The sequence below is a fragment of the Falco biarmicus genome, chromosome 8 (genome assembly GCF_023638135.1).
Source record: "Falco biarmicus isolate bFalBia1 chromosome 8, bFalBia1.pri, whole genome shotgun sequence".
Taxonomy (NCBI): domain Eukaryota; kingdom Metazoa; phylum Chordata; class Aves; order Falconiformes; family Falconidae; genus Falco; species Falco biarmicus.
In genome coordinates this window covers 56669952-56695989 of record NC_079295.1, presented here as the reverse complement: position 1 = coordinate 56695989, position 26038 = coordinate 56669952, and the positions used below count along the sequence as shown (strand labels likewise).

Below are 26038 nucleotides of genomic sequence, written 5' to 3'. Positions count from 1 at the left end.
AAAGGTACCTTGGTGTCACCTGATAATAAAGTGTAGAAAGTACTGCAGCCTCCACTCCACGAGTCCCCACCCTTGCTCCACGGACAAGAGCTCTGATTGCCCTGGAAATGCATAAACTGCCTCTTCAGAGCCAGAGGGAGCCTCGTTGCTCAATAAATTGCATCCAAAGCAGCATGTGAAGAACTTCAATGTATTGCCAGGCAAGGGTCTGAAGAGACGCTGGTGATGCTCACGCTGAGCTGCTACCTAAGGGTACACGGTCTCACCCCGGGGGGACCTCCAGCACAAAGCCCATGGACTTAGACCACAACTGAAGTTTATCTGTCCAGAAGAAGGACAGTGGTGAGATTTCTTAAGTAGGTCTCATCTGTATTGGTAAATCTCAGCAAAGCTGATTTCAGGTCACCGTTATCAGCTTGCTCAAGTACTCTGTGAAGAAGCAAAATTTGGGGGGAACCAGCAACTTCCAAGCGGGCTGTTTCCAGCCCTTTTTCCATGCAGCATCACAAACTGGAGGTATATGGTATCGATCCTAAATGTTGAGATTTTTCTGCCGCTATATTTGGAATTGCAGTGGTTATTCCTACTTTATCAGTCTGTAGGACTCCTGTTTACTGGATGAAGCCATAAAAGGTAAAGAAACCCCAGCAGGCATGGGTAACACCCTTAAATATCGGTCCTGACAATGGGAAATTGGGTGGAAAATTTTGGAATGGAATGCTGAGAGAGGAGCCTCTTTCCTGAACCAAGGAATAATATAAAGCTCCACTTTCTCCCCTATGTGACTTTTGTCATTATCATCTTTTCTGATTCTTACAAAGCAAACTTAATTAGGAAGCTCTCTCATTAGTCTTGCAGAAAAATTAGCACAGCTTATGCTAATTACTCCTGTAAAATTTAATAAACTCGTTGAAATGGGAATAGTCTAATGAGGTTTTATTTATTGAACTAAGATAACTGTAAGGAAAAAGGTTAGGACACCAGGATATCCAGAGTGGTAATAAAACTACAATTTATTCAATTTCTTCCCAGGAATTTTATTGCAAACCTTTTAAATTCAAATATGAGTTACAATTTGAAAGTTAAATCAATCTAGAATTTAATTTAATAACAGGAAGTGCTCTGTGTTTTCTTTAAGTGTGATTACAATACAGCCCTGCCACCGCACCTTCAGGACGAATTGTGTGTTTGTGTGGTGACAATAATACCCCTTTTAAAATGAGTTCCTGTTCAATCAGAGCTTCATCTCAACACATGTAACTGGATTAGCGATAAAATATACAGGCTATACTAAGAAGATGATTCAGACACACATGCAGGTTTCCAAGAAATTTCCTTGAAATGACTGCTCTATAAGCATAATAGATTTATTTTGTTCTCCAGAGAAAATTCAGATCACTCTACGAGTATAAATTTCTTTAGGTCCCTTCCACTGCTGCATCTGCTGATACTATAATAGAGCAAAGTATAAAGCAGTTTTATACAGGATAAAGTCATATCCTATTTCAAACACAACTACAGACTTTTTCTTTAAATCCCACATTTTGATTAAATAAAAATATAGGATTTACTTTTTATATATATCTAGGGTTTGAGAAAGAATACAACGTGCATAACTTTGAAGTTGCCAAACAGCCTCTTTGCCAAGTTCACTAAACCACTACAAAGACCGAGCGCGCTCTATCCCAAGTTTCTCTAGCCTTATCAAAGAGAATTAATCAATCCAAAATAGTATTCCAGCATGTAAGAAGAGGATAGCATTTCCATGTAAGTACATATGTCAAAAATCCCATGGATAGATCCTACATTAAATTCTATGTTAGGTCAGAGTCTGTGGATTCGCAGGATTTGAGGCAGGAGTTAGATTAAATCCATAGGCAAGACTTTATCAGAGCGTGAGGCATGTGGGAGTGCTTTAGCCCAAATGGCAAATGAATTCTCTAAGCTCACATGCAAATAAAAAGAGCTAAATATGGTTTCGCATCTCAATTGACATAACAGTTAAAAATTGTGCGCATGGAGGAGCGACAATGGAGTACAACTAAACACATGTTCTGACTTGTGCAGGCGTTTTAGTGTTAGAACGATTTTAAAGGACTCGTTTTAAGGTAAAAAAGGCTCCATATAGATCACTTCATCCTTTCCAAACCAAAAGGGGGGAAAAAATGAATAGGATAAATGTCACAAGAAACATCACTAAAACCACTAACTGTATAAAGCACATACTTATTTGGCCTAAATTGTTTGAACTAGCCCCGGCCAAGAAAAGGTTTTAAGTACCCTACTGGGACAGATGCGAAGCGGCAACAATAGAAGCCACACTAATGCAATCCAGGTAACACAATCCTGTTTCAAAAACACGGGGAGGGCTAATTACAGTACTGCTGAGTCAAATTTCTTATACCATTGCAACCCACAGGAACAGGTCAAAATCAAATGTTATTCAAACCACAGTCATATCAACCTTCTGTATCAAAGTCACAATTTAAAACCAAGTGAAGAACTTAAAAGCTTAACCCGTTCACAAGCCGGGCGTGATTCAGCATAGGTGGTGAGATAGGGTCTGTATTATCATCTTTACGTTACGTTTAGCTTGCATTTTAAAAAAAATAATCTTCAGAACCGGTACCTTTTGCATCAATTTACGTAAAGACTGATAAACCGATCACTGCTAGGAAGCTAAATCTGTTTTTTTCATGTAACTGTTTTCTTCATTTTGCAGGAAGCACGTAACAGACAGCATCTCTGGCTCTCATAATTTAAAATGATTTGCAACTAGCAGTTTTGCATACTAGATAGTTAAACAAAATATTTCCGTAAACCTGCCATTAGCATCTTAACATCTCACTTTCCAGTACAATGAAAAATTCATGTGAATTTTGTAGCTTTCATGTTGCTCAAAATGCCACTCTAACACCATGTTTATAGTGTTCAACTCTGCAGCGTGCTTATAAAACACATCTCTATACAGCTTTCACTGGGGGTTTTCTTCCCCCCACTTTCCCTGGTACTACCTAATGCTCACAGAAGATGAAAATATGCCTAGTTAAAATAGATAGAGATATCTTCTGAGATTTAAACACTCTCAAGATTACTTATTACCAAAACACTTGCTATAAGCTTCCAATATACACACTTTCTTACCAAATTCAAACGAGAGCTGTAAATCTGGGAGTCTGGACGAGCACAATGCCAGGCAAGGCCCTGCCACAGCCTTGGACCACTCTGCCTGTGGCACCCAACGCACCAAACCCTCGCCGCCTTCCTCCATAACACGGATGCTTTGGCACGGAAGATACTTTAAACTTAATATCGCCAACATTATCTCAGACAATAATGCAAGGAGAAGCCCACTATTCTGTGCTCTTGCCCTTATATGTGTAGGTAGTTTCCCTTCAGGGTCCCTCTATTCACAGATTAGTGCAAGGGTATTGCTTTCCTCAGCTGATGACAGACACTTTCAGTGCTTCATGGCCATTTAACTCTTCTAGAGTAACGCTGCATAATAACCTGGTTATCACACATGGCTTCGTACAATGAGTTTGGACAATTAAAATGTAAAAATTACTATTTGGCTACCATTTTGCATAATTGGCAAGCACAAAAACTACACATGGCTCAGAACAACTAAAATAGATGTATTGTACTCCAATGATTTACCCAGTGATATCAGATTAGCAATATGGATCCGTTTAAAAGCACAATAATTAAGACAGGCTAAAATGAATTAATCAGCTGACAATACAGTCAAAATAGTATTCCAACCAAAGAAAATAAGAGGAGGGAAAAAACCTTACTTTGCAGATCTATTTTTTAACTGGTTTTATGCATAAATAAAAACCTTAAAATGTAGATGGATTGCATCCAACAGAACTACTGTAGCTAAGTGATAATGATTCAAACATTTTTCAAATAAAAGTTAAATATTTATAAGCACCCGACCACATTTCATAAATCACAAACTATTATTATTTTATTCCTGAAGCTTCCCTGGCATAGCATGTGAATTGAGCCACAGAAAGTCAGAAAGAAAAATCTCCTCTTTATGCACATGAATCAGTTACAAGAACTGGAGCCCTCCAACGAGCAGGTCGCTCCGTTATCCTCTATACGGCCCTTCCGTGGCAATCGCAATTGCAAAGCACAACTAATTCGGTATCAAAAACAAAATTTCATCCATATATACTCCTAATTCTTCCCCATTAGCGACACAGGGCAGGTGTTTCATTATAATGAGGCGGGGGAGAAAGAAAAATGGAAGGAAACAATAGCAGTCCTTACCTGTCAATTATCACTGGATCTGATGGAGTCTCATTTCTGTTGCCACAGCTTTTCTTGTCACAACAGCGGCTACAGAGCAAAAGTGAAAGGATTTAGTGCGACCATTACACTGTAAAATCATCATTATGAACACGGTAGGTTCAAATTGCCGGCTAGAGTTACCACTCGGTCCCTGCCTGGAAATCAGTCAAATGTAGTGGGTCACATATGGGTTAATTACTATGTTTAACTTCTTGCACAGCTGGTTAGCAACGGAAAATATAAAAAGAGAGGGGTTTTGCCCCTTTCACAAATAATAATTCAAGGATCATCCAGAACAGGGAGACCTGCCTATATGTAGCCTCTTTTCCATAGGGTTTAACAGTTGTCCCACATATACTCGCACACAAAATAAGGCAGCTTTTTTTACCCACTGAGCCTGGGGTTTACATTTGCTTAATGTTTATGTTACAAGATACTCCTGCTTCTACACAATTCTCAGCTAGCGGGAAACCTCCCCCCGAAATCCAGAAGCACAATTATTCTCCCTCCAAGAAACACTGTTGTTAATGGGGGAGCTAAAATGCAAGCGCCATCAGCAGCGGCTTTTTTATGCTCGAGCGTGCCTGTTTCCCCAAGTTTTCTGAGCATGTTAATGATCGCTAATGCCACGGAGAGCACAGCTCCGGCGGCTGGTGCCCTGCATCAGGTCAGATACAAAGCAGGCATGTGAAATATAAGCTCCGTCTCCCAAAGCACTGCTCCATCGCTGACCTCCAGGCTGGGATTCTTTTGAACTAAGGTGCCTCATTGTTTCCTGAGAGAAGTTAAATCGTTGTTTGTGATGATTCCTTGTCAGGGGTTATTGTCCATTAGGAGCCACAAATATATTGCAGGTAAGCTCACAGGCAACATATACGTTTCTAATCAGGGTGGGAATCCCCTCTGGTGCATCTAGAGCTGCGGCTGAGCAGTGTGGGGGCTGCCCTGCTCTCCCCAGCAGCCCATCCAGACTGACGAGACCAAGTCACAGCTACATCGGTGAACAAAACCTCGGGCTTTCACCCACCCACCCTCCCCAGGGATGAAACACCCATCTAGAAAGGAAAACTCCTGTTTGCAGATGTCCCTTAACAGAAAATCTAGCACTGGAGTCAAGCTTCCCAGGAATAAATAAAAAACCAACAACAAAACAAAACAAAACAAGAAACTCCTGGTCTTCCCAAGCCCTCCTTGGTCCCCAGGGACCTGCTGGACAAAGCCTGGGTAGCTCCTGTGGGGTGAGGGCTGCAGGGACCCCATCCCACCGTGGCACCAAGCGACAGGCAGTGAGGACCACCCCATCTGCTCTCTCTGGCCAGACCTGAGTGCATCTCTCCATTCAGTAAACTTCCTGGTAAACCTCAACCACAGGCAACCAGATCTTGGAAACCACCGAGCTGGTTCCAAACGACATCCCGGGGACCTGCGCATCGCCCTTGTTTCAGCGGGCAGCTTTGGGCGGCTGGCAGGAGCGACCACTGCTCGCACTCCCACTCAGATGAACTATTTTCTTTTCCCCAGAAGGTGGAAGAACATTAGGGCAGGAAGAAGCCCTCAGAAGTGCCATGCTATATAAATAGCCCTGTTGGGAGTATGACAAAGGTTCTCTTGTGTCGCTGAACAATAGAGTGAATAATATACAGTTACCCACCAAGATTAGCAATAAAGCAACTAACCACACTAAAGATAACAAAAAAAAGGGGGCCTTTTACAAAAACAGCCTGTTTAAACATGGTTTAAAAAAAAAAATTGTTTTCAAAGAGAGGAAAATACATAATTCTTTTCACCGCAAAAAGCTTCAAGGCAACTATTCAGGGCTGAAACTTTTCACAGTTAACACATGTGCGGTATCTTCATTTCGGTGGAAGTTACATTGTTTGGGATTGCCAAAAAAAACTGCTTAATTTTACAGCACAATACCACAATTGATCCACCAGAAAATGCAAGAGCCTTGGCACCCAGAAAGTATTAAAATTTAGGAAGGAATAAAATATGCTGTAGGTAAATAGTCATGTGGACGTTCGGGGGGCTTTTTTGCCTATAAAAGGACTTGTCATTGGAGTGCAGCTAGAATGTGTGGGGTGAGAAAATTTACCCACAAACAAGGCAATAAAAACTGCTAATCATTTTTAAATGATTAAAATGTAATTAGAAACAGAGTTGGCACAAGTTAAGACAATGCAGTTCTTGTGACTGAAGCAAATCAGGGCTAGTCCTGACATTCTCACAGCAGACTGGAGGGACAGAAATTGCCACACTTACTCAGGCGAGCAAAGGTTCCCAGGCTCCCAGCCCGAGATGGGCAGATACCACCAGCCCGGCAGCAGCAGGCTCAGAGGCCAGCACCTTCCCGGGGTGCCAGCCCAGCGGGGGAGCTGGCGGCAGCGGGGGCCCGGCACAGGGACACCTCGGTGTCACCTCCTGCCACCGGCGGGATGGAACCAGGCACTGGCCGATGGGGAAAGCCTGACTTCGGGAGCAGAGCGAACACCACCTCGCTCGTCGGGTGACCCCCTTCTTTGGGTGGGGCTTCCCAAGGTGCACCCCAATAATCCCAAGGAACAGGAGGAGACCTCACTCCTTGTGACGTGGAAGAGGTGCGCAGCTGGCATGTCCCACTGTCTAGTGGCTCTGTGAAGTGAAAGGAGGCCCCAGGTTTTCTGTCATGTTCTAGATAATTATTTTTTAAACCTTACCTTGCCTTTTGCATTTTTCCCCCCCAACAGCAGAACGCCTCTACCCTCGTTTTTCTACACAGAGAATTAGCATGTGATAGAAACCCTGAGTTGGAGACCTGGTTGCAAGGCACGAGACATGCTTTTAATTCAACTTGCCTCGAAAGCTTTGGCTTTTAGTGCCTACTTAATCTTGGAAATAAGTTCCTAAATGCTCAGCACCCTTTCTCCTTTTCCAGAAGGAATTTTAAAATTCCCAGGAGCTTCTCCAAGTCACCCAGAAACCCTCCATCTCCCAGCAAGGCTCTGTGAAATCACAGGGAGAAGCGCCCAGTGCCGACTTCTTGCAGCCAGGAGGGCAAGGACTTCTCCTCGGTGACGCCTCTCCCCCAGCAGGGCAAGGAGCCGTGGTTCAGGCACATCCCATGTTGGCCCACAGGAAAAGCCTAAAAAAGTTGATTTGTTCGGGAGTTTGCATGTTTTTAAAACAGGTAATCCTTGATAGTAATGCAGCCTCTTGCCATCACGACCTCATCCAGCTCCTGCACCCTATCTCTGCCTACCCTGGGTTTCCCTCCCCCTCCTATGGACCATCCTCGCCACTCCCAGGGTTCGTGCCCCAGCCCCACATCATCCTCATCCTGCCCCGTCACAAGGCCTCCCGGTCCCGTGGCCACCAGCACTCCCAGTTTTTGTTGCTGCCTTTGTCCTCCCCCCAGCCCTCTGGGGACCTGCTGCCCTCCTGCCGTCTTGCTCTGTATCTTCCTCCTCCTCTTCCCTTCCCTGCGCTGGAGCATCGCTACCCCTCGGCTGCCCAGCCCTGCTGCAGGCACGCAGATGGCCTCCTTGTCCCACTGGCTGGCACCCCCAAATCCCTGCCGTCCCCACCCTGCCTTGGCGGCTAGGAGCATCGCTTGCAAGAGGAGCCCTGCTTTGTGTATCTGCGCACTCGGGCTTTCCGCGGGGACAATGAACAATGAGAAATTACGGGGCGATGGCACGTGGCCAGTGCAAATGCGACTTTCCGATCATGTAGCTGCCAGGCTCTAACAAGTCGTTAGCGAGTCAGTGTGGGAGATTTTGCAGAAGCACCCAGCGAGGTGGGTTCCATCCCGCAGATGATGCGGTCAGGACAACCCCCTGCCCCAACAGGCTTCTCACCCTGAAGCGTGGAGGTACAGGAGCTTCTCGCCAATACAGCTGTAAGATTTTATTTTACACAGACAAAAACCATATTTTACTCCAACCTCATTCTCAGAAATCACTGAACCATTTTAGCTGAAACTTTCCAAAGAAAGTCAGCCTGAGGCTGACACCCTGCAAAGGACATTTCAGCCAGAACAGTTTAAGTTTGGCAAAGCTGTAAGCCACTGAAGGTTTCATAATGGAAATTGTTGAGGCAATATTAACTATAGATGTCCCTCCCCATGCTGCCTACAATACTAATAAATTCCACTGAGGCTGTGAATTCTCCCCAGCTATTAACATTTTCACCAACAGTGTAGATTTTTATATTTGACAAAACACAATGAAATCCTTTGAAATAAACAGCTACCTGAAGCAAACCTCAGCCGCACTTTCCTACCACAACCAGGACTCTCCTACACATTTGAATTCTTTGTCTTATCCGTGCCATAGTTGTAGTATACTATAAATACCCAGCTTTGTCACATAAATGCAAAGTTTTATTGTGCAGTTAGCCTTGATAGAAAGCACTGCTGAAAGTTGTTTAGAAATTAAATATCTAAAACAAGCTATTTTAAAATACAGAGCCCTCACTATTTCATGTCTGAAATGAAGAAATTTCATCTTAGGGAGAGCAAGCTGTCTTTCACACCATATGGCTAATGGTAGTGCATAGCAATTAGCTGGGCTGATTAATGGGGAACAGACTCTAATTTTATGCTTATAATTGAGGCTGCATTTGCACCCCTGGTGCAAATTCAGCACATCCCAACTTCCACTTACAACAGGCAAGAAATCAAGAGAAACAGAATGGTATGGAGAGAGATTATTTTTTCCCCTTCTAGACCCCTAAAGAGCATCAGATTTGCAATTTAAAAGAGTGTTAGCAGCACAATAGATGACAGATTTGTGCAATAGGGTCAAGCGGCCTGGTAAACAAACAGCACCCTCTTCTTACACATGTATAGGCAGAAAAGGAAATGGGCAATATCTAATATGAGCTGTTAGAAATTTGAATATGTCTCCCCCACCCACCAGACACACAACGTTTGCCTACTATGGTCAGATATTTTTTTTAATTTTTTTTGCTACCTCTCCACCTTACGGTTATGAAACACAAAGCAAGGACTAGCAGTAAACAAATAGAAGGAGAAGAATAAAGCTCCTGATCCAGTGAATTTTAAGAACAAAGAAAGTGTGAAGCGCTTTAATAAAGGGAAAGTGCACATCTTTCCACATTCCCAGGACAGAAACAATTTTGTTTCAGTCAAAGTATATTGAACGGCCGTAAATCTTTGGTGCAGGTATTTGGTCTTCTGGTTAAAACTCAGCTCTCTATATAAAGTTTCAATTTACTTCTTACTCTTTATGTTTCTAAAGTATTTGTAAGAAAATTAATGCATTAAAGTAGGTGACCCTTACTCTTGATGGCTCAGTGAGTGGCAAGCAGATGCAATTCCTACCTCAACACCTTGCTGTTTGGGAATCAGGAGGGCACATCACCCAGGGCTAACAGAACATTTAGACTCTGACGCTGTGGGCACTTGAGCATGTGCTTAATTTTACTCACATGAACAGTCCCACTGTTTTACTGGTCTATTACAGGAGAAAAGCAAAGCACACACTTCAGCCTTATCAGGTCAGGGGCCTCCTTTAATATTTCCATGAATTGTTCCTAGCTAGGTATCTAGTGTGAAAGTGGTGCTAATTGGGCCAATGAATTTTAGGGCAATTACGAGTTGTCAGCATGACTGGGTTTCCATTTGGAAAAGGAGAACTGGCTGGGAGTCCTCAGCAAAGCAATGCTGCAGCTCCCAGCGCCAGCAGAAGCTCAGGCACCTCTTGGAGATACGCGCCTGCTGTGACCAGTCTCAGGTTGTGACGGGTTAGCTTTGGTTTCCTGGAAGAAGACAAACCTACTGAAGGAAGCAGCCTAGAAAAATAAGACATGGAACTAAAATCCCCCAAATCCAGCAAGGACAAAGCTGGGGGTGCTGCGCAGGGTTTCGCCCAGGCTGGTGAAGCATGGGGAGCAGCTCCTTCTCTGCCGGCATCGCAGCGCGCTGCCCTCCTGCAGGGTTTTATCAGGGAGGAGCTGCCGTGGAGGACAAAACAGGCAGATCCCCAAGAATGAAAAAAGACACTTTAAAAAATTCAACTAACAGAGAATTTCCATCTGAATATTATGTCTAAAACTCTCCCCCACCAGGAAACCCTCATCCAAGTTTATTCTCTTAGAAGTGGGTACTAGTTTTTACCCTCAAGTTACTCCTTTTTAGTAAATGAGTTTTGTAAAAGTTACAACGCATGCAATGGCATTTTTACAGTCTTAAAACAACTGATTGTAACAATAAGCTTATGCAAGAACGCCTCGTCTTCCACCAGGGAATTATTTTCTGCCATCGAATAACATGTAACAAATGATTTTTTCAGACATGCAAAAAACACCCACTAACTTTAATGAGACTGCAAGGTCAAGCTCTCCTAGGTGTCGGAGGGGTCTGTGGGAAGATGCTGCCTTCTCTGGGGTAAAAAGGAAGTAGAAGAGGTTTCACCTATTTCAATCAGCCAGAAAAGAGAAGGAAGCAGCTGCAGAAGTACCGTGTTCAGGAGGGAAGTTATCTGACTGTCCTGAATTTAAACGGCCAGCCCCAAGCAGGCATGTTCAGGGGAAGAGAGCACAGGGCAGAGCCAGATCTGCATGGGGAAGCTTAAAGAAAATCATCAAGAAGGCACCTTTTGCGTGAAGGAGCATTGCCTGCTCCGCTCCGGCTGAGCAGGGACCTGGAATGAGCAGCAACCAGGACAAAACGGGCCTCCTGACCTCAAGTCTTAATGTGCACCCAGCAAAACAAACCCAAAAAATTACAATTTTGTCATTTTACTGAGAAGGTTTTGTTGGGAATTGGGGGCAGAGAAATTTATTGCTAGAAGACTATAACTGGCTGTTAATTTTGGTGAGGAGACCTTTTGTGGGCTACAGTGTCTAAATGAAAACTAGTAGCATTCCGTTAAGAATAACTCTTTATAAATAATTGAAACCTAGTGTGATGACTGAGACCTTGCTGCTAATTACACACACCGACCTGTGTTATTTTGGGATTGTTTAATGCAAGAAAGATAAATTTAAGTCCGAAAATAGCTGCAGGTTCAACCTAGATTTTGAGAGACAGATTCATCTTCTCATCACTAATTAACTGGAAGCAGGGTATTTCTTACCTGCACATTATTTCATGCGTGAGCAGAACTCGGCACATTTCTGGGTTCTTGTCTTGGCCTTCATATACTATCGCCTAAAAACAAAACACATTTTTAGCTGTGCATCAAGTTGAGTTTGGAGAAAATAAAAATGCGTTGCCGTAACCGAAGGCGCAGCCGGTGTTGCAAGCCGAGTTGCAGGCTGGAGAGACTGTGTCTCCCCCGAACCTGCTGCAAGACTTGCAGTTGGAAAACAACACAAGCTGAGTACAGCTAAATTCCCTCCTCTCCGTTGCACATCTCTCCAGCGGTGTGTAGGTTGGGGTTTTTTAGTAGTCAAGACAACCACAATTTTCTTTTCAATTCAGAATAAAATATAAAACTAACAGCACTACAAGGCAGGGGGGAGGGGGGGGGGGGGGGGGCGGAACATCAGGGTTTGGTATACTTTGGGTCCTATTCATTAAAAAAAAAAAAAAAAAAAAAAACCAACAAAACAGAAAAGAGAGAGTTCATGTATTTTTAATTACAAAAGCTGCACAGCCCAGGCATTTTCCTGGTAGCTCCTCAGAAAGCGCCTGGGCCTGATTCTCCACTTGAACCTCGTGATCCACCACTTTCGAGAGAGCAACTGAAGTTAGAGGGATATAAATAAGTGGGAAGCAGGCCCTACCAGAGCAGAGGATACCAAAACAAACAGAGGATCAACCAGCTTGAGAAATTTGACTCTGAGATAGCACGGGGAGAACCCTCTAAGTTAAAACTGTGGAGAGGCAGCGTATTCACATTTCAAGAAGAGTCTATGTTTGCAACGCTCCCAGCAGCAGAACCAGCAGCGATGGCGAGGGATCGGCATTACACGCTAACTAGGTTAGTGCTGGCAGCCCACTCAGTACAGGCTTTCCATCTGATCACGACGGAGTTATGTTTTCTAACCACCCCTGGTCCCAGGCGCCAGCCTCCCAGCAGCAAAACAAGAGTGAAAAGAAGTTGCCTTTGCAACAGCATCTTTGGATAGCACTGAGGTTCCTAAATCTTTTAGGGTGCCACTCCTGACATGGGATCAATGGTTAGAGCCCCAGCCTTGGAGAGACGTCCACCTCTGCATCTGAGCATCAACCTTGACCTTGGTGTGAACTTTTCAGGCTCTAAAATACAGACCTGAAAAGAAGTTGGGGAACAAACTGCACATAAAATGACATCTGATGTGGGTATCCCTAAAGGTAACAGTAAAATAGATACTGAAAATAAAATAAAAAAAGTATGCTAGATGGATGAAATACATTTTATGGAATAGACCACTTTGAAATGGAAATGTGGAAAATACTGAGAAAAAAGAAGTTATCTTAATATACGATGAAGTAAAGTCACATGAACTGCTTTCCCAGTCCTTACAAATATAACCCACCAAGGGTAAGAGGGGTTGCATCTGCCAAGCGGGCATGGATCTCAGGGCGCACAAATCTGGAGAAGCATGAGCTGAATTTCAACACCGTTTTAATTGTAATATGTGATATTAATATTATGCATTGTAACATGATGTAATGATTCCATAAATAGTATCAGGAATGGGACTGTGTTGTCTTTCTAGTTATAATTTTTTCATTTCAGTTTTGCTATGTGTGCATTCCCCTAAAACCCAAGAGCCAGTGGGGAGGTTTTGTTGCTGGTAAGACAGAACCAAGGCCACTGATGTCGTTGCAACTAACAGGTACAGAGTTTCTCCTGACTGTTGCCCCCTCATTCCCACTCATGAGGCACAAAACCTGTGGACCCAGCACTTGTGTAAAGGGAACGCAAAAGCTGTCGCAGGCCACGTGCAAAGTCCCCACAGCATGGACACCAGCAAACCCCTCTGACCCCAGCTGGGACCCCAGTGCCCTGCTTGGTTGCGGGCCCACACCTTGCGGTACCTCCACATCAGCGGCCAAGAGAGCTACAGAGGGTCTGCAAGAAGCCTAGGAAGACCGCACCACAGTCATCCACGTGTTACACCAGGAGGTGCGACAAAAGCAAAAGATCCTAATTACCATGCATTGAAGGGGAAGATGGGGAGAAGCTTCTTCCAGCCAAAACCAGGGAATCAAAGAAACCCGCTGACACTTGATGGGGTCAGTTAGTAAGGACATTGCAAAGACTCCAGAAACCCCCAAATCAGGTTCCCCTGACAGTGGGACAGGCCAGGCTGCAGGGAAGCTCACGGCACTTTTTAAACTTCATCAATAATTCAAGAATAATTAGAGCATGGGGGTAATGAGCAGATCCACCCCCGAGGCCTTCACCGGAGACCAAAGCCTCCAGCCCCCATTTGCCTCTAGACACAGCAGGACACAGGGGAACGGCGCCTGAGAGAGGACTGATGGACTTGGCTCTTTCTTCTTAGACTTTCAAATCTTAAAATAAATGTACCCAGTATGGGTTATCTTGTTACTGGTGAAGCCAAGGAAGCACTAGAAATGACAAACTAGAGCACAAAATTTACTTTTCTTTTTTTTTTTTTTCCCTCCCCTCTCTCTTCCTCTTCTCTCCCTGCTGCTATGCTTACTTAACCTCCAGGTACCCGCTTAAATAACTCAACTAAATAGCAATAATGAACGGGCAGAGTCAACACTGTGGTACATAATCACCTTGTCTGTTGTGTTTAGCATCAGTGATCCCTTCTTTGCACGCATGACATTCTTCTGCCTTTCTCTACGTTAAGGATTTGCTTTTCACTTTATTTGCATTTAATTACCGATGTTGTACCCATGCACATTTAGTTTTCTCTGCATTCAGCGCAGATACCACCACATAGCCTATTCCTGCAGGAATCTTTAGGAAATTCGAGGAAGCAGGAGGAACTGCTGAGTTCATTTCTAAGCAGCTCATCCCCAGCTCCTGTTCCTACATCCCAATTTACTCGTGCAAACGGGTACGTGAAGTGCTGTTTACGTCCATGAATGGCTGCCCGAGAGCATTGCAGACACTCCACCGCCTCACACACTGCGCTGCTCTAAAGCACTAATTCTACAATTAGTTTCAAAAAGGAAACAGGAACTGCTAAAGTTTCAGATCGTTATAGCTGCCAGAAGTATTTTTACAGGAAGGGTCTACAACGTTACTGTTGTGAAAATTTTTAACTGTAAGATTTGAAAAGCTACTCTTAACAAAAATATCTTTCTTCCTTTTTTTTTTTTTTTTCCCCCAATTATTAGTTTTTTAGGTTCAGGCTTTAAAAGAGGGTGATTGCGGCAGGAATCCTTGTTGCGCTAACAGCGTTGTGATTTTGTCAAATATGGATCACATTAATGAGAGATAAAGTGAAAGTTACAGTGTATAAACTTAGACCACAGCAGAGCTAAAAATAAGCCTGCAAATACACATCAGGGTTGCACAACAAAACCCCAGCAAAGGAAATGCAAAATTATAGACTTGTTGGGTTTTTTTTCTTTTTGTTTACTTCATGTAGTTTTAACTCAGTGTTATTTCCTAAGTGTTTCAGAATAGCTTTTCTTCTCCTGAACAACTGAAATATTTCCCAAAAAAATTCATCTTCCATTTTGTAAGCCATTACTCACCCAAGTAACCTTTCCACAAGTTGTCCCAGTGAGAAACAATCACTTATGCACAAACGGATTTCAAAATCAGGCCCCAAAAAATTAGTGTCAAAATATAAGACTTCCCCACTTCCATTTAAATACCACTGCATAAAAAGTTAAATCAAATGCAATTCACTGCTTGACAGCGAATAAAAATTACTAAATTGAGCACATCACAGTCGTTCCTAGACAACAAGTGCATCAAACAATTCACTTAAACTTTTCAGTGACAGAGTTCATAAAAAAAAAAAAAAAAAAAAAAAAAAGGAGTGAGGGTAATACAAAAGGTTAATCCACTTTTTCCCCAGTAAAGACAACAAGATAAAACAGTGAAAGAGTTGACGAATAAGTTGGAAAAATATAGAGCCTGATTTTGCCCTTAACCATTCCTGAATAAATCCAGATTTATGCTGGTACAACTGAGGGCATAATCGTCTTGTGGTGTCAGTTTGCCAGTCAAGCAATCCTGCTTTCTGAACTGGATGAAAAACAATCTTGAAGGAATGAGATCATGGTCATTATATTATTCAGTTATGTCATGGCCTTGGTTTTAAAAGAGTAAGAGGAGAGAAATCACCAACATGCACCTAAATCTACTTGCTTTCAAATTCCTGATCTGTTCCACAAAACAAACTATCTCCTTGACTGAAATAAAGGAGAAAGAAAAATGCGTCAAAATGCGGGTCTTTGCAAAAAAACAGAACTAAAATGATTCGGAATGACGTATACAGCCATACACACAGAAAATAAAATCCTGGCCCCATCGAATTCAATAGGAGCTTTGCAATTGACTTCAGATGGGCCAGAATTTCACCCAGAGAGGATTAGGCTTGTATCCACTATATATCTACAGAGAAAATACTGTGAATTACATTTATTTGGCTTGGAATACTTAACCCTTAATTAGCCGAGATTCTACCCCTTCCCCAGGCAAAATTTCCACTCATCCCAGTGAGGTTTATCCCGGACAAGTAGCGCAGCGCTGGGTCCCAGGGGGAGGACGGTTAGTTCTTGCTGTGTCTCTCAATGCACAATTCAGAAGCATCTAATTATTTTATCCAGTCTCCCTCTGCCTTTGATACACAGCCTGCTTATCGACATATTCACACAAATTAAATAAATTTATCTCTCCTAATATGTTCATTTTTAATGGTTTTCAAACATTCACATGGAAACAGCTCTAGCGTAAATATCCCAGAACAAATGGCTGTATATTATACAGGAGGGAGCAGTTGGGCTGCCAGACTGGGAATGCACCAGGCCATCTGGCTCAGGCAGTCTCTCCAAAATCCTCAGCTTTGTTTTCACCCTCAGACTCCAAACAACACATTTTCCACTGTGATGAGTTTACATTTTCCCAAACACAGGTCCTGATCATGCATGCAAATTCCAAACTTCTCCATTCCTCTCTGTACAAGAAAATTAAAATCACCTGCGCTTCTGACATCTCACCAAAGGCATAAGAAAGCTGCTAAAATCTGGCGCAATGTAAACTTTCCCCGTCACAGGGGTTAGGTTTTGTTTTATGTTTGTGTGAAATTTCTCCAAGTCTGCTGAGGCTCCTCTGAACTTATTGATAACATTTTTTTTCCCCATGCAAGTAGCTGCCAGAGAAGGGCCATGCTATGTATTCACAGAATAGAGCTGATCAAATATCTGCAGACATCAGAGAATGATAGAGAAGTCAACAGAAAAACCATTTGCATCCAGAGTTAAAGTGCTGAAAAAAAAGCAAAATATAAGCAGAGTCTAAGTCTGAAGGAAGGCTCTTTGACTCATGAAGACTCTCAGCAACAGACAATAGCTATCGTGCAAAACTTATGATTTTTAAGATGCCTGAGCCATATTAGCATCCGTTATATCTTATGGATGAGAACGGCTGAAGGAAAACTGGGTGGGGAACAAGTATTTCAGATTTATTTCCTCCATCTTTCCTAATAGTGAAATATCTCAACTTTATGAAAATACAGCTGAAGAAATAGAAGGCATCTCCTCTCTGTAAATATATTAACATCCTTAGACTTGCCTAAAAACTCCAGTTTTATTAAAGCAGACATATCTCACCTTTTGCAGGCAATTGCAAAATGCATCATTGTTAGAGCCAGACCTACTGCGGTAGGAGCTGCTGCTTTACAGAAAGCAACAGCTATAAAGTTTGGGATCCTACAGGGTTTTGAACGCATTAGGGATGCGATCCCAACACAAAATGAGGTGCCAAGATAACATAAAAGAAAATTTAATTAAGCCAGTATTGATGCTGAATGTTGTTACCCTAACGGAAAAGAACTTCCCTGCAACATTAACGATTTGCTTATAGTATTTACAATTTTTGAATGACGAGGGCACATTTTGGAAACGTAGCGATGCCCCTCAAAGGTACGTAATTCCCATCTTGCCCAGCGCTTCTCTGGGGCCACCACCAAAGGCCGAACACATTATCCCTAACATAACTCAAAACGATGTGCTTTGAGACCAGTCCTGCCCCGGTTTCCCTTTGAGAAGTCCCACAGCCCAGGCTACCAGGAGCACACGTGCAGCAAAAGCTTGTGTTTTGGAACAGCGCATGCATGGTTCATACCTGCACCCCACATCTGCCCTGGGATGTGGTTTGCAAGAAAATTCCTGGTTCCTTCAGTAACGCTAGTCCCCAGCCCTACTTCCCATACTGCATCGCAGCTGACAGAACACACACACACACACACACGTGCGCGCACCAGGACGCATAGATCCCCACATTCCACCTGACAGGATCCTTGCCGTGAGTTTCTTAGCTGGGCACAGCCACGCAAACAAATCCCCAACTTATTCAGACCAAGAACTCTACAGGAGCAGGACCATCTACTATTTATTGCATACACAGCATCCAGCGTAGCGAAGCCCTGCCTGCCTACCTGCTGATACAACGCATACTGCTGATGGGACATTTATGGTAAATCTATGGGCAGCAATCCTACATACAGAAACCAAGGGCTGATTTGCAGAACCGGTTTTATTTTATCTTACCCAACTTAACAATCCACAGCTGTACAAAACCTTGCAGTTTATAACTGTGAGACAAAAAGAACGCATTTAAATCTGATGTATCCATATTTAAATATATAAATATATTTAATATAAAAAAAGAGCCACAGTTACTTTCCTGTATGATCTGGGGAAGCTAAATCATTCAAGCTTTGCTTCTGTGTGATTTTTAATTTGCCACCAGAAACCTCAGAGTAGCTGCAATTTCAGTCTGGGAATTCACATTATTGAGTGTGTGAATGCGCGTGTGTGAGTATTGAGAAGATACTCGCCAGCTGAAACATGTACGCTTCTGCAACAGTTTCATTTAAAAGTAATCTTTTCATTATCCAATTTGTTCTGAGCGTCATGCATTAAAATACTACACCTTCAAGTAGACTGACAATATATATTTAACTTTCATTAAAAATTAAAGAATTTTCAGACAGTCTTTGCAATATTTAATTACAGTTTGATGATTTGAAAGTTACTTGAGAAGCCTCTATATAATTCACTGTTGTAAAATATAAATGATATATTCAACATTTGGGTGAGCTTCTGTCATGTGTTGTACTTTGCTTCCTAATAAGCATTCAGTAACCGAAGCTATCCCAACTTTGAAATAATTTCACTTTCAAAAAGAAAGAATTAAAAAAGAAGAGGAGGGAGAAAGTAGCCCCCGGCCCCCCAAAAAATTCAGAGCAGCACATGCCACAGTTTTGACATGACAATGCCCTATTTTTCATAAGCAATTATCGTCATGCCTAAAGAAATTAGATGCATGAAATTAATACGTAAGCAAACATGTTTGTATCTAAAACAGCCTTTCGCTCCCTGTTTTCTAATCTAAGTTCAGGCAGCTTTTGTTCTTAAACCCTCACTCCTCAGCTCCACTGCACTTTCCCCAAAATCTGTAATTTGCACTAACTTTGTTTTTGTAAGACTTCCTGAAATCAGACAGACTTTTTTTGCCTTCTTCATTGTGAACGTGCTTTAAAGCTACACGGTAGGTTTTACAAATAAACTGTATCTCGGGGTTTTTTTCCCCCCTTTCTCTCCAAAGACCCTCTGATGACTTGATAATAATGAGAGACCAAGAGGTCAAACAGTGCCTTAGGATGAACTCTTCATATGCAAGATGCCTTTGTTAAGAAAATTATTTTGAATCCGCTGCTCTACATGAGTTCAAGGCTCTGTTTTCAACAGGATTATGAGCAGAGGCTTCTGCATTTCCGTAACGATAGGAAAGCTATTTAAAGATAATATTTATTGATAGGGTCTCTCATACGGTCCACAGTGAAACACATAAGCTCCAAAAGGACTAAAAAGAGCTCATGCATCAGGAAGACTTTGTTACTTTTAACACAAACTAACCAGTTTGTCCCTGAAAAACAGGGAATGGCAGCAAGCTTTCCAAGATTTGTTATGAAGAAGGGTATGTTGCTCCTGTTTTAATTCCTACAAAGACCGGGTTCTATTTGGAAGCGTGTAGTTTTGCAGAGTTCAGATACATAGTGGATTGTCTAGTAAAATTCATCCAAGTAGTTCCTTTTTTCTTTTTTTTTTTTTTCTTTTTTTTTTCTGTTGAAAGACAATCTTCAATAGCAGGAAAAGATGTTTTGGGACCATCAAAGAGAGTTTTCTAAAACAAACTCAGCCCTTAGAGCTTTATGTTTTGCTGTAGACAAGAAACCCAAATACAAGCCAAGAGTTTTTTTCCCTACAGACAACATACAGGGACTGACTTTTCCTATCGTATAAAAAAAAAAAAAAAGCTTAATGTTTTTCCTAAATAAAATTTCAGCGTTTTCTTTAACAAGCAAAACAGATTAGGAGTGGGAAAACATATCTGAAAGATAGAAAGGCTTAACAACGATCCCAACTATTTAAAAGAAACGTATTATGAAAGTAAAACGTTCTGCCAGGAGCAGAAGCAGCAGCTAGAGTAACCAATTTTTAAAAAAGAGAGAGAAGGGGGTTGTTGAGCTAGTGCCCTTGTACAGATGCTGCTTTCCTACAGGAACGTATATTTTACAGGTAGGCACGCACGTTACCGCTCCGTGTGGGAAGCTCAGAGCAGGCTGAAAGCGAGGGTGAAGGCGCTGGGACCTGCCGCCCAACAGCCCTGCTCCGCGCCCCGGGGCAGCTCCCGCACCCCACCGGGCCCCGACCCGGTCGGGCCGCCCGGAGCCCCGGGACCGGCGGCGGCGAGCGCCGGAGGGACGCGGGGAGCGCCGCAGCCGCTGCCGGCGCTCGGTGGGCGGCGGGAGGCCGGAGGTTAATTCGCATTAATTAAGCGGCGCAGCCCGCCCCAGCCCGGCCGGAGGGTCGCCTGCGTGTTTCGGAGCTCCCAAGCGCGGCGGCAGGCGGGGTCCCGCGGGGACCCTCCGCGCAGCCCCGACGCCGGGGTCGGTCCCCGCGGCTCGGCCCTGCAGCCCCCGGCGCTGCGCGGAGCGGGGATCGCGGCCGTGCCCCGCGGGAGGCGGCAGCCCGTGCCCCGCCGGGGCCGAGCCGCTCCGCTGCAGCGGCGGGGGCGGGTTTCGCCTCCCCGGGCCGCCCCGCCGCGCTCCCGGGGGCCGCCCCGACGGCTGCCACCCCCAGCACACACACCCCCCGCCTCCTCCGCGGGCGTCCCGCAGCACCTACCTGCTTGGTCATCGAGTCGATCAGTCGGACGTAGAAATCCTGCTCCGTCCTGATCCCTGAAACAAGGCAGAGGTGTGAGGAGCGGGGCCGGCCGGAGGCAGCCGGGGCTCGCCCGAGGGCTCGGGCCCGCCGGGGCTCCCGCCCGTGTCCCCGCAGCCCCGGCCGCGGTGCACCCAAGCACCGAGCGCAGGGATGCGCGGAGCGGAGAGGAGCCGGGGCAGCGGCTCCGCGGCCTCTGGTGGGCTTTGCAGCCGAGGAGGCGGCGGGAGGGCAGCCAGCGGGGGGTGGTGGGGCTGACACCGGGGGCTCCCAGCCCTTACCATTGCTGTAGAGCAGCTGCAGGCGGTAGTGGATCCCGTTGTTGGTCTTTTCGCTGTTGGCTTCCTGAAGTCAAAGAGGACACGGGAGGCCGGAGGTAAAAGGGGAAAGAAAAAAAAATCTCATATGAAGCTTCTCCATCATTCGCACATCGGATGCCCCCGGCTCTGGACGGGGCAGCTCTCAGCCCTCTCCCCTGCCCCGGACATAGCGAGGGATGAGGGGACACCCCCTCCCCGGCTGCCCTCCGAGACAGAGGGACAGTAAGGCGCCCGGGAGGCGGCGGTGGCTCCCGGGACGAGCCGGTGCCGCGGCCCCGGGGGAGCGGAGCGGGGAGGGCCCGGGAGAGGCGGCCGAGCCCCCGCGGGGCGCCAGGCTACTCACCTTCTCCTTCTCCACGAAGCCCACGAAGGCGGTGCGCTCGATCTCCACGGGCTGCCCCTGCCGGTCGTACAGAGCCAGGACGAAGTGGAAAAAGTTGGACTTCCTCAGGTTGGAGGGAGGCTGCTTCTCGAAGTGAGCCCGGGCCAGACCCACTCCGCTGGGACCAGAAAGACTCGGGTTAGCGGCAGCCCCGACGACGCGGCCTCACGCCACCCCCCCCCCACCCCCCCAGCCGGCTCCCGGGCCCGTGCCTTCCCCGCCGGGACCCGGCTGGGCTCCCCCCGGGGCTAAGCATCCCCCCACGCCCCCCGAGGCTCTTCCCTCCGGGCAAGGGGAAAGGCGGTTCACGCCGAAACCCCGCGGAGCCGGGAGCGCGGCACAGCCCCGACCCCAGCCCGCCCCAGGGCCAGCCCGAAGTGCCAAGAGCCCCCCCCCCGCCCCCCCCCGCCCCGGCACCCACCAACCCTCCCCGGGGGCCGTGCCCGCTCGCAGCCGGCCCTGCATAGCGGAGGGGCCGCGCTCAGCCCCGCCGGCGCGTTGCCCCGCGGAGCGGCATCGGTCCTGCCACTTCTCAAAGTCGGCTCGGAGCTGTCACCCCAGCGCCCATGTGCCTTATCTTTCAGTTTCAGTCCTGCGAGCCTTGCCTCCCCTCGCACGGGTGGTGGGTAAACACCGCGACGGCAGCCGAGGAGACAACTTGAAATATTTCAGGGTTGTCCCTGCAGAAACTTTCCCTTCCTTAGAGGGCTCCAAAGGGAGGGTGCGGGGCGAGGTGGGGGACACCGGGGGATGTCAACATTAAACTGATGCCGGCTCCAGGCTGCGAATCCGGCATCAGGGTTTGGGGTTTTGGTTTAGGGTTGGTTCTTTTTTTTTTTTTCTTTTTTTTTTTTTTTTTTTTTTTTTATCCTGTAGGGAAGAGGATGGGGAGAAGGAGAAATAAGAGGGAAATCGAGGCTGGGCGCAGCTTCGCCAAATCCACCTCCCGTTTGAAGGGATTTCTTTTATAAAAAATCTAAGATAAGTGGCAGTGGTTTTGAAAATGGGCTTCGAATTAAATTCCTCCTCGAGAAAGCTTTGCAAAACTCCCTGCTTATCGGAGGAGAAGGAGGGAGGCTGCTGATTCTGACAGGGATAAGAAAGCGAGGTAGAGAAATATATTTTGGATACATCCGTGCACAACTCACTGCTTATCGGAGGAGGAGAGTGTCATTTGGAGATCTTAAGACAAAATCAGCAGCAAACATAGTTTTGCAAACTCCTTCCTCCACGCGAACACGACGGGCTAGAGAGATTAAAACCCACCTATTCCTACCTAGTGAAACTCGCCGCTTCCTTTATTATTATTATTATTTAATAAAAAGTCATTCCTACGGGACAGGAGGGGTAGGTATTTAACTGGCGACATCTGCGCGAAACTCACTGCCGTTAGCAGAGCTCCAGAGCCGGCTTTTTGTTGGCGCGGGGGGAAAGGCGCTGCCCGCGGGGAGCTGCGCTGCAGGCGGCTGCGCCCCGGAGCGCGGAGCGGGGCGCGGGCGCGGAGCCTGCCTACCTCTGAGCGGCCGTGCTGGCGTCCAGGACGCCGGCTCCCTGCATCCACGTCCGCACCGCGTTCATCCCCGCGCCGAGGGGCTCTTCCTTCATGCTGCTCCCACTCCGCTGGATGCTTTCCTGAATCCCAAACATGAATCAGAAACAACAGCGCAAATCTTCCTTCTTTACTCAAAAAAAAAAAAAAAAAAAGTGATGAAATCGCCAGGCGGACTGTTATATATGGGGTTTTTCTCTCTTTCTCTCTTTTTTTCTCTTTCTGCAGCTGATGTCTGGAATCAAAGCAAGTCAGAGAAAGCAAACACAGGCACGCACATTAAAAAAAAAAAAAAAAATCCAGCGGCAATCAGAGCCCGGTTTTGTTGCTGCTGTTTGCTGCGTGTGCAGTTTGTTTGGGTGCTTGGAGGGGCTGGCGGGGTGCTGGGGGCTGGTTGCAGCGCTCGCAAGCCGGAGGAGTACTTGAAGTCCCTTTTGTATGAAGACACCCCTCGGATGGCAGCAGGAAAAAAAAAAAAAAAAAAAAGAAAAAAAAGAAAAAAATCTCAGATGGCAGTTTAAGAAACAATAGGACGAACGGGAGCTGCGGCAGGCTCTGCTACATCAAGTGTCATTTTCCAGTGACAAGAGAGGCAAGTTCCCCCCCCCCCCCTTTTCCCCCTCTCTCCTTTCTTTCTTTCTTTTCTCCCTCTTTCTTCTCTCCTCTCCCAGCCGAAGCGCTCTCTCCTCCCTCCTTCAGCCGCGCAGGAAGCGAGTTGCCGGAGCCGGGCGCACGCCGGGAAGGGAGCGAGAGGGGCGCACCCGCGGCGGCGGCGCGGACGGACGGCCGGAGGGAGACCCTGGGGCTCCCAGTGCCCCCTCCCTCTCCCGCAGCGCCGGGGCGGACTCGCCGTCTCTCCCTATGGGAGCCACTTTGACTGTCCCCGCCGCCGAACACGAGCCCCGCAGCCCCGGCGGGCGGGGGGCGGGGCCGCCGCCGCCACGCCCCCTCATTTGCATCGCGTCACCGCTCCCCCCCCGCCGCGCCGCCGCCAATGGCCGCCCGCGAGTCGCCGCCGCGGGGGCGAGGCCACGCCCCCGTCGTTAGCATAGCCCCGCCCCGTCGCCCCGGTCGGCCCGGGGGAAAGTTGCCCCGACCCCCCCCCCCGGGTGGGGGGGGCATTAATACAAACGCGATCGCGCCTTTGTTCAGCAGCGAGGCGGCGGCGCTGCCCACCGGGCCGCCCCCGAGCCAGGTACCTGCGGGGGGATAACCGGGGGAGGGGGCGGCACGGACACCCTCCGGAGGGGCACCCTGCTCCCCGCCCGGGCCGGCTCCCGGCAGCAGGCCGCCGCGCTCCTCGCTCCGGCGCAGCCGGCGGGGACAAGCGGCAGCGCGTAACGGCCGGGGTGGCCGTGCCCTGCCCTCTCCCCCGGGGCCGCCACGGCCGGTCCCTCACCCGCGCCAGGCTGCCGACCCCCGAGCTCCACTGCCCGCAGGCGGGGCTGCCCCCGCCCCTGCTCCGGGAGCGCCCCTCCGGCGGTACCCCCCAGCGGGGTTATCCCCAGCGCAAACACCGCTGGAAACACGCGTGGGGCCAGACCCGCCCCGGGTCCCGAAAAGTTCCCCACTGCAGTTCCCCAGATCCCCGCTGCACCCCTCCGGCCGCCCCGGCTCCTGCCCCGCTCCCGGGCAGCGGCGCACACCATTTCCGAGCAGGACAGTTCACGGAGAGAAGTCCGGTTATTTTCCCCTAGGAAGTCCGATTTTTTTTTTCCAGGCAAACTAATAATAATAATAATAAAACCAATTCCTGCTCTCACTGGGGAAGCGCTGGGCGGGTTGCGCGGCGGCGGAGCGGCGGCAGTGCCCACCGCCCTCCCGGACCTGCCGCTCGTCCGCCTCCCGCAGCAGCCTCCATCCTTCCCCCCGCAACTCGCCCCGCTGCCCGTGCCTCGGCCACCGCCTCCCCACGGGCTCTGGCCGCGGAAGGGAGCTCGCCGCCCCGGCGGCGTGGGTTATGCCTCCCCAAATACAGGCTTGCGCGGCGTTTGCGCGTAAAGTGAAACAAAACCCGCTGCATCCCGGCAAGTCGGGCTGCTCGCCCTCCCCAGGGCGATGTCACACCGCGGGGGCTCAAGGGGGAGCCCCCGACCCCACTTGAGGGAGGGGAACCTCTGAAGTGTCTGGGTTATCTCTGAATTGCTCCCGTGTCTCGTGTCGTGTCCCGTCCCCCCACACACACCGCCCCGTCCCGAGGTGCGGAAGATGCTGCCCCGGGCGCGGCGGGGGGACGCTGGGACGGGCGGCTGCTGCCCGCCCCCTCCAGGGGCTGCGCAGGGCCCCGCGGGGGGGCAGCGGAGCCCACCGGGCCGGGCCGACCCCACTGACGACCCATCGGGAGCACAGCTAAGGGCTCCGACCCGGCCCGGAGAACAGACAGCTCATGTACAACACGCTATAAGCACCGGTATGCAGCTCCATAGGCACCCTCAAGCAGTCTGACAACTCCATAGGACCCTTTTCCAGCCACCTGTACATCACTTGGTATGCAGCAGCCATGAAAGCACACCGCTAACCCTCGGCCAGAGAGCTCTGCCTCCACTGCGGGCACGGAGCCCGCTGCCAGCACCTCGCTGGCAACGAGAAACCGTGCCCGATCCTTGGCTTTACGCGAGTCCACACACAAAACACCCGCAGCCAAAGTACGCTGTGTTCTCGCCTAGGAACCGTTACAGACAGCAAGTTTTCACATTCCCTGCAGATGATGTTTGAATCTTCACATAATGCTACTGTGTCATATCTCGGGGACATGTGGAGGAACACAGCCATACAACCATACATGAACATTTACGCCATAGGCATTGCATAGGAGTACTTTGGCTCCTGCAGTGCTCCGGCTTACTGGTCTTCTTCAGGCTGCTGCTGTATCACTTGTATCGTATCCAGCCTAAATGCCTCCATGGTGAGATACGTTTTGCAATTAAAAGCTATCTGCACCTGCACCGATTGCTCCTTTCCCAGGGCAGGGATCTGCCCAAGGAGGAATAATGCATTTGAATCAATATACCGAGCAGTTGGCAGATTTTGCCCTTCAAATCTGTTCAGGGGATCAGGGGACCGTTTCCATACCTCTTCCCGGATGCTGAAGGGAACAGCATCCCAGGAACAGTGTGAGGGCACCTCCACTGGGCAGGGACAGCCAGCCAGGATGGTAAAAGTGG

The 26038-nt window shown here is 47.6% G+C and overlaps 1 protein-coding gene across 9 annotated transcripts in view; it reads right to left on the bottom strand.

Annotated features, from left to right (window-relative positions):
• The window catches only part of EBF1 (EBF transcription factor 1), a 283136-nt gene extending 259328 nt beyond the window's left edge, over positions 1 to 23808 (bottom strand). For 4 of the 9 annotated variants that reach the window (XM_056348364.1, XM_056348365.1, XM_056348366.1 and 1 more), the window contains exons 1-6: positions 22839 to 23808; positions 21287 to 21443; positions 20905 to 20968; positions 20585 to 20640; positions 11382 to 11455; positions 4282 to 4350 (exon numbers count right to left, since the gene is read on the bottom strand). In XM_056348364.1, the coding sequence (XP_056204339.1) occupies positions 4282 to 4350; positions 11382 to 11455; positions 20585 to 20640; positions 20905 to 20968; positions 21287 to 21443; positions 22839 to 22972 (554 nt within the window). In that variant the 5' untranslated portion in view covers positions 22973 to 23808. Of the gene's footprint in view, positions 1 to 4281; positions 4351 to 11381; positions 11456 to 20584; positions 20641 to 20904; positions 20969 to 21286; positions 21444 to 21746; positions 22163 to 22838 lie in introns of those variants that run through there. The other 5 variants (XM_056348368.1, XM_056348369.1, XM_056348370.1 and 2 more) reach the window with 2 other exon arrangements.
• Between the last annotated feature and the right edge of the window lie 2230 nt (positions 23809 to 26038).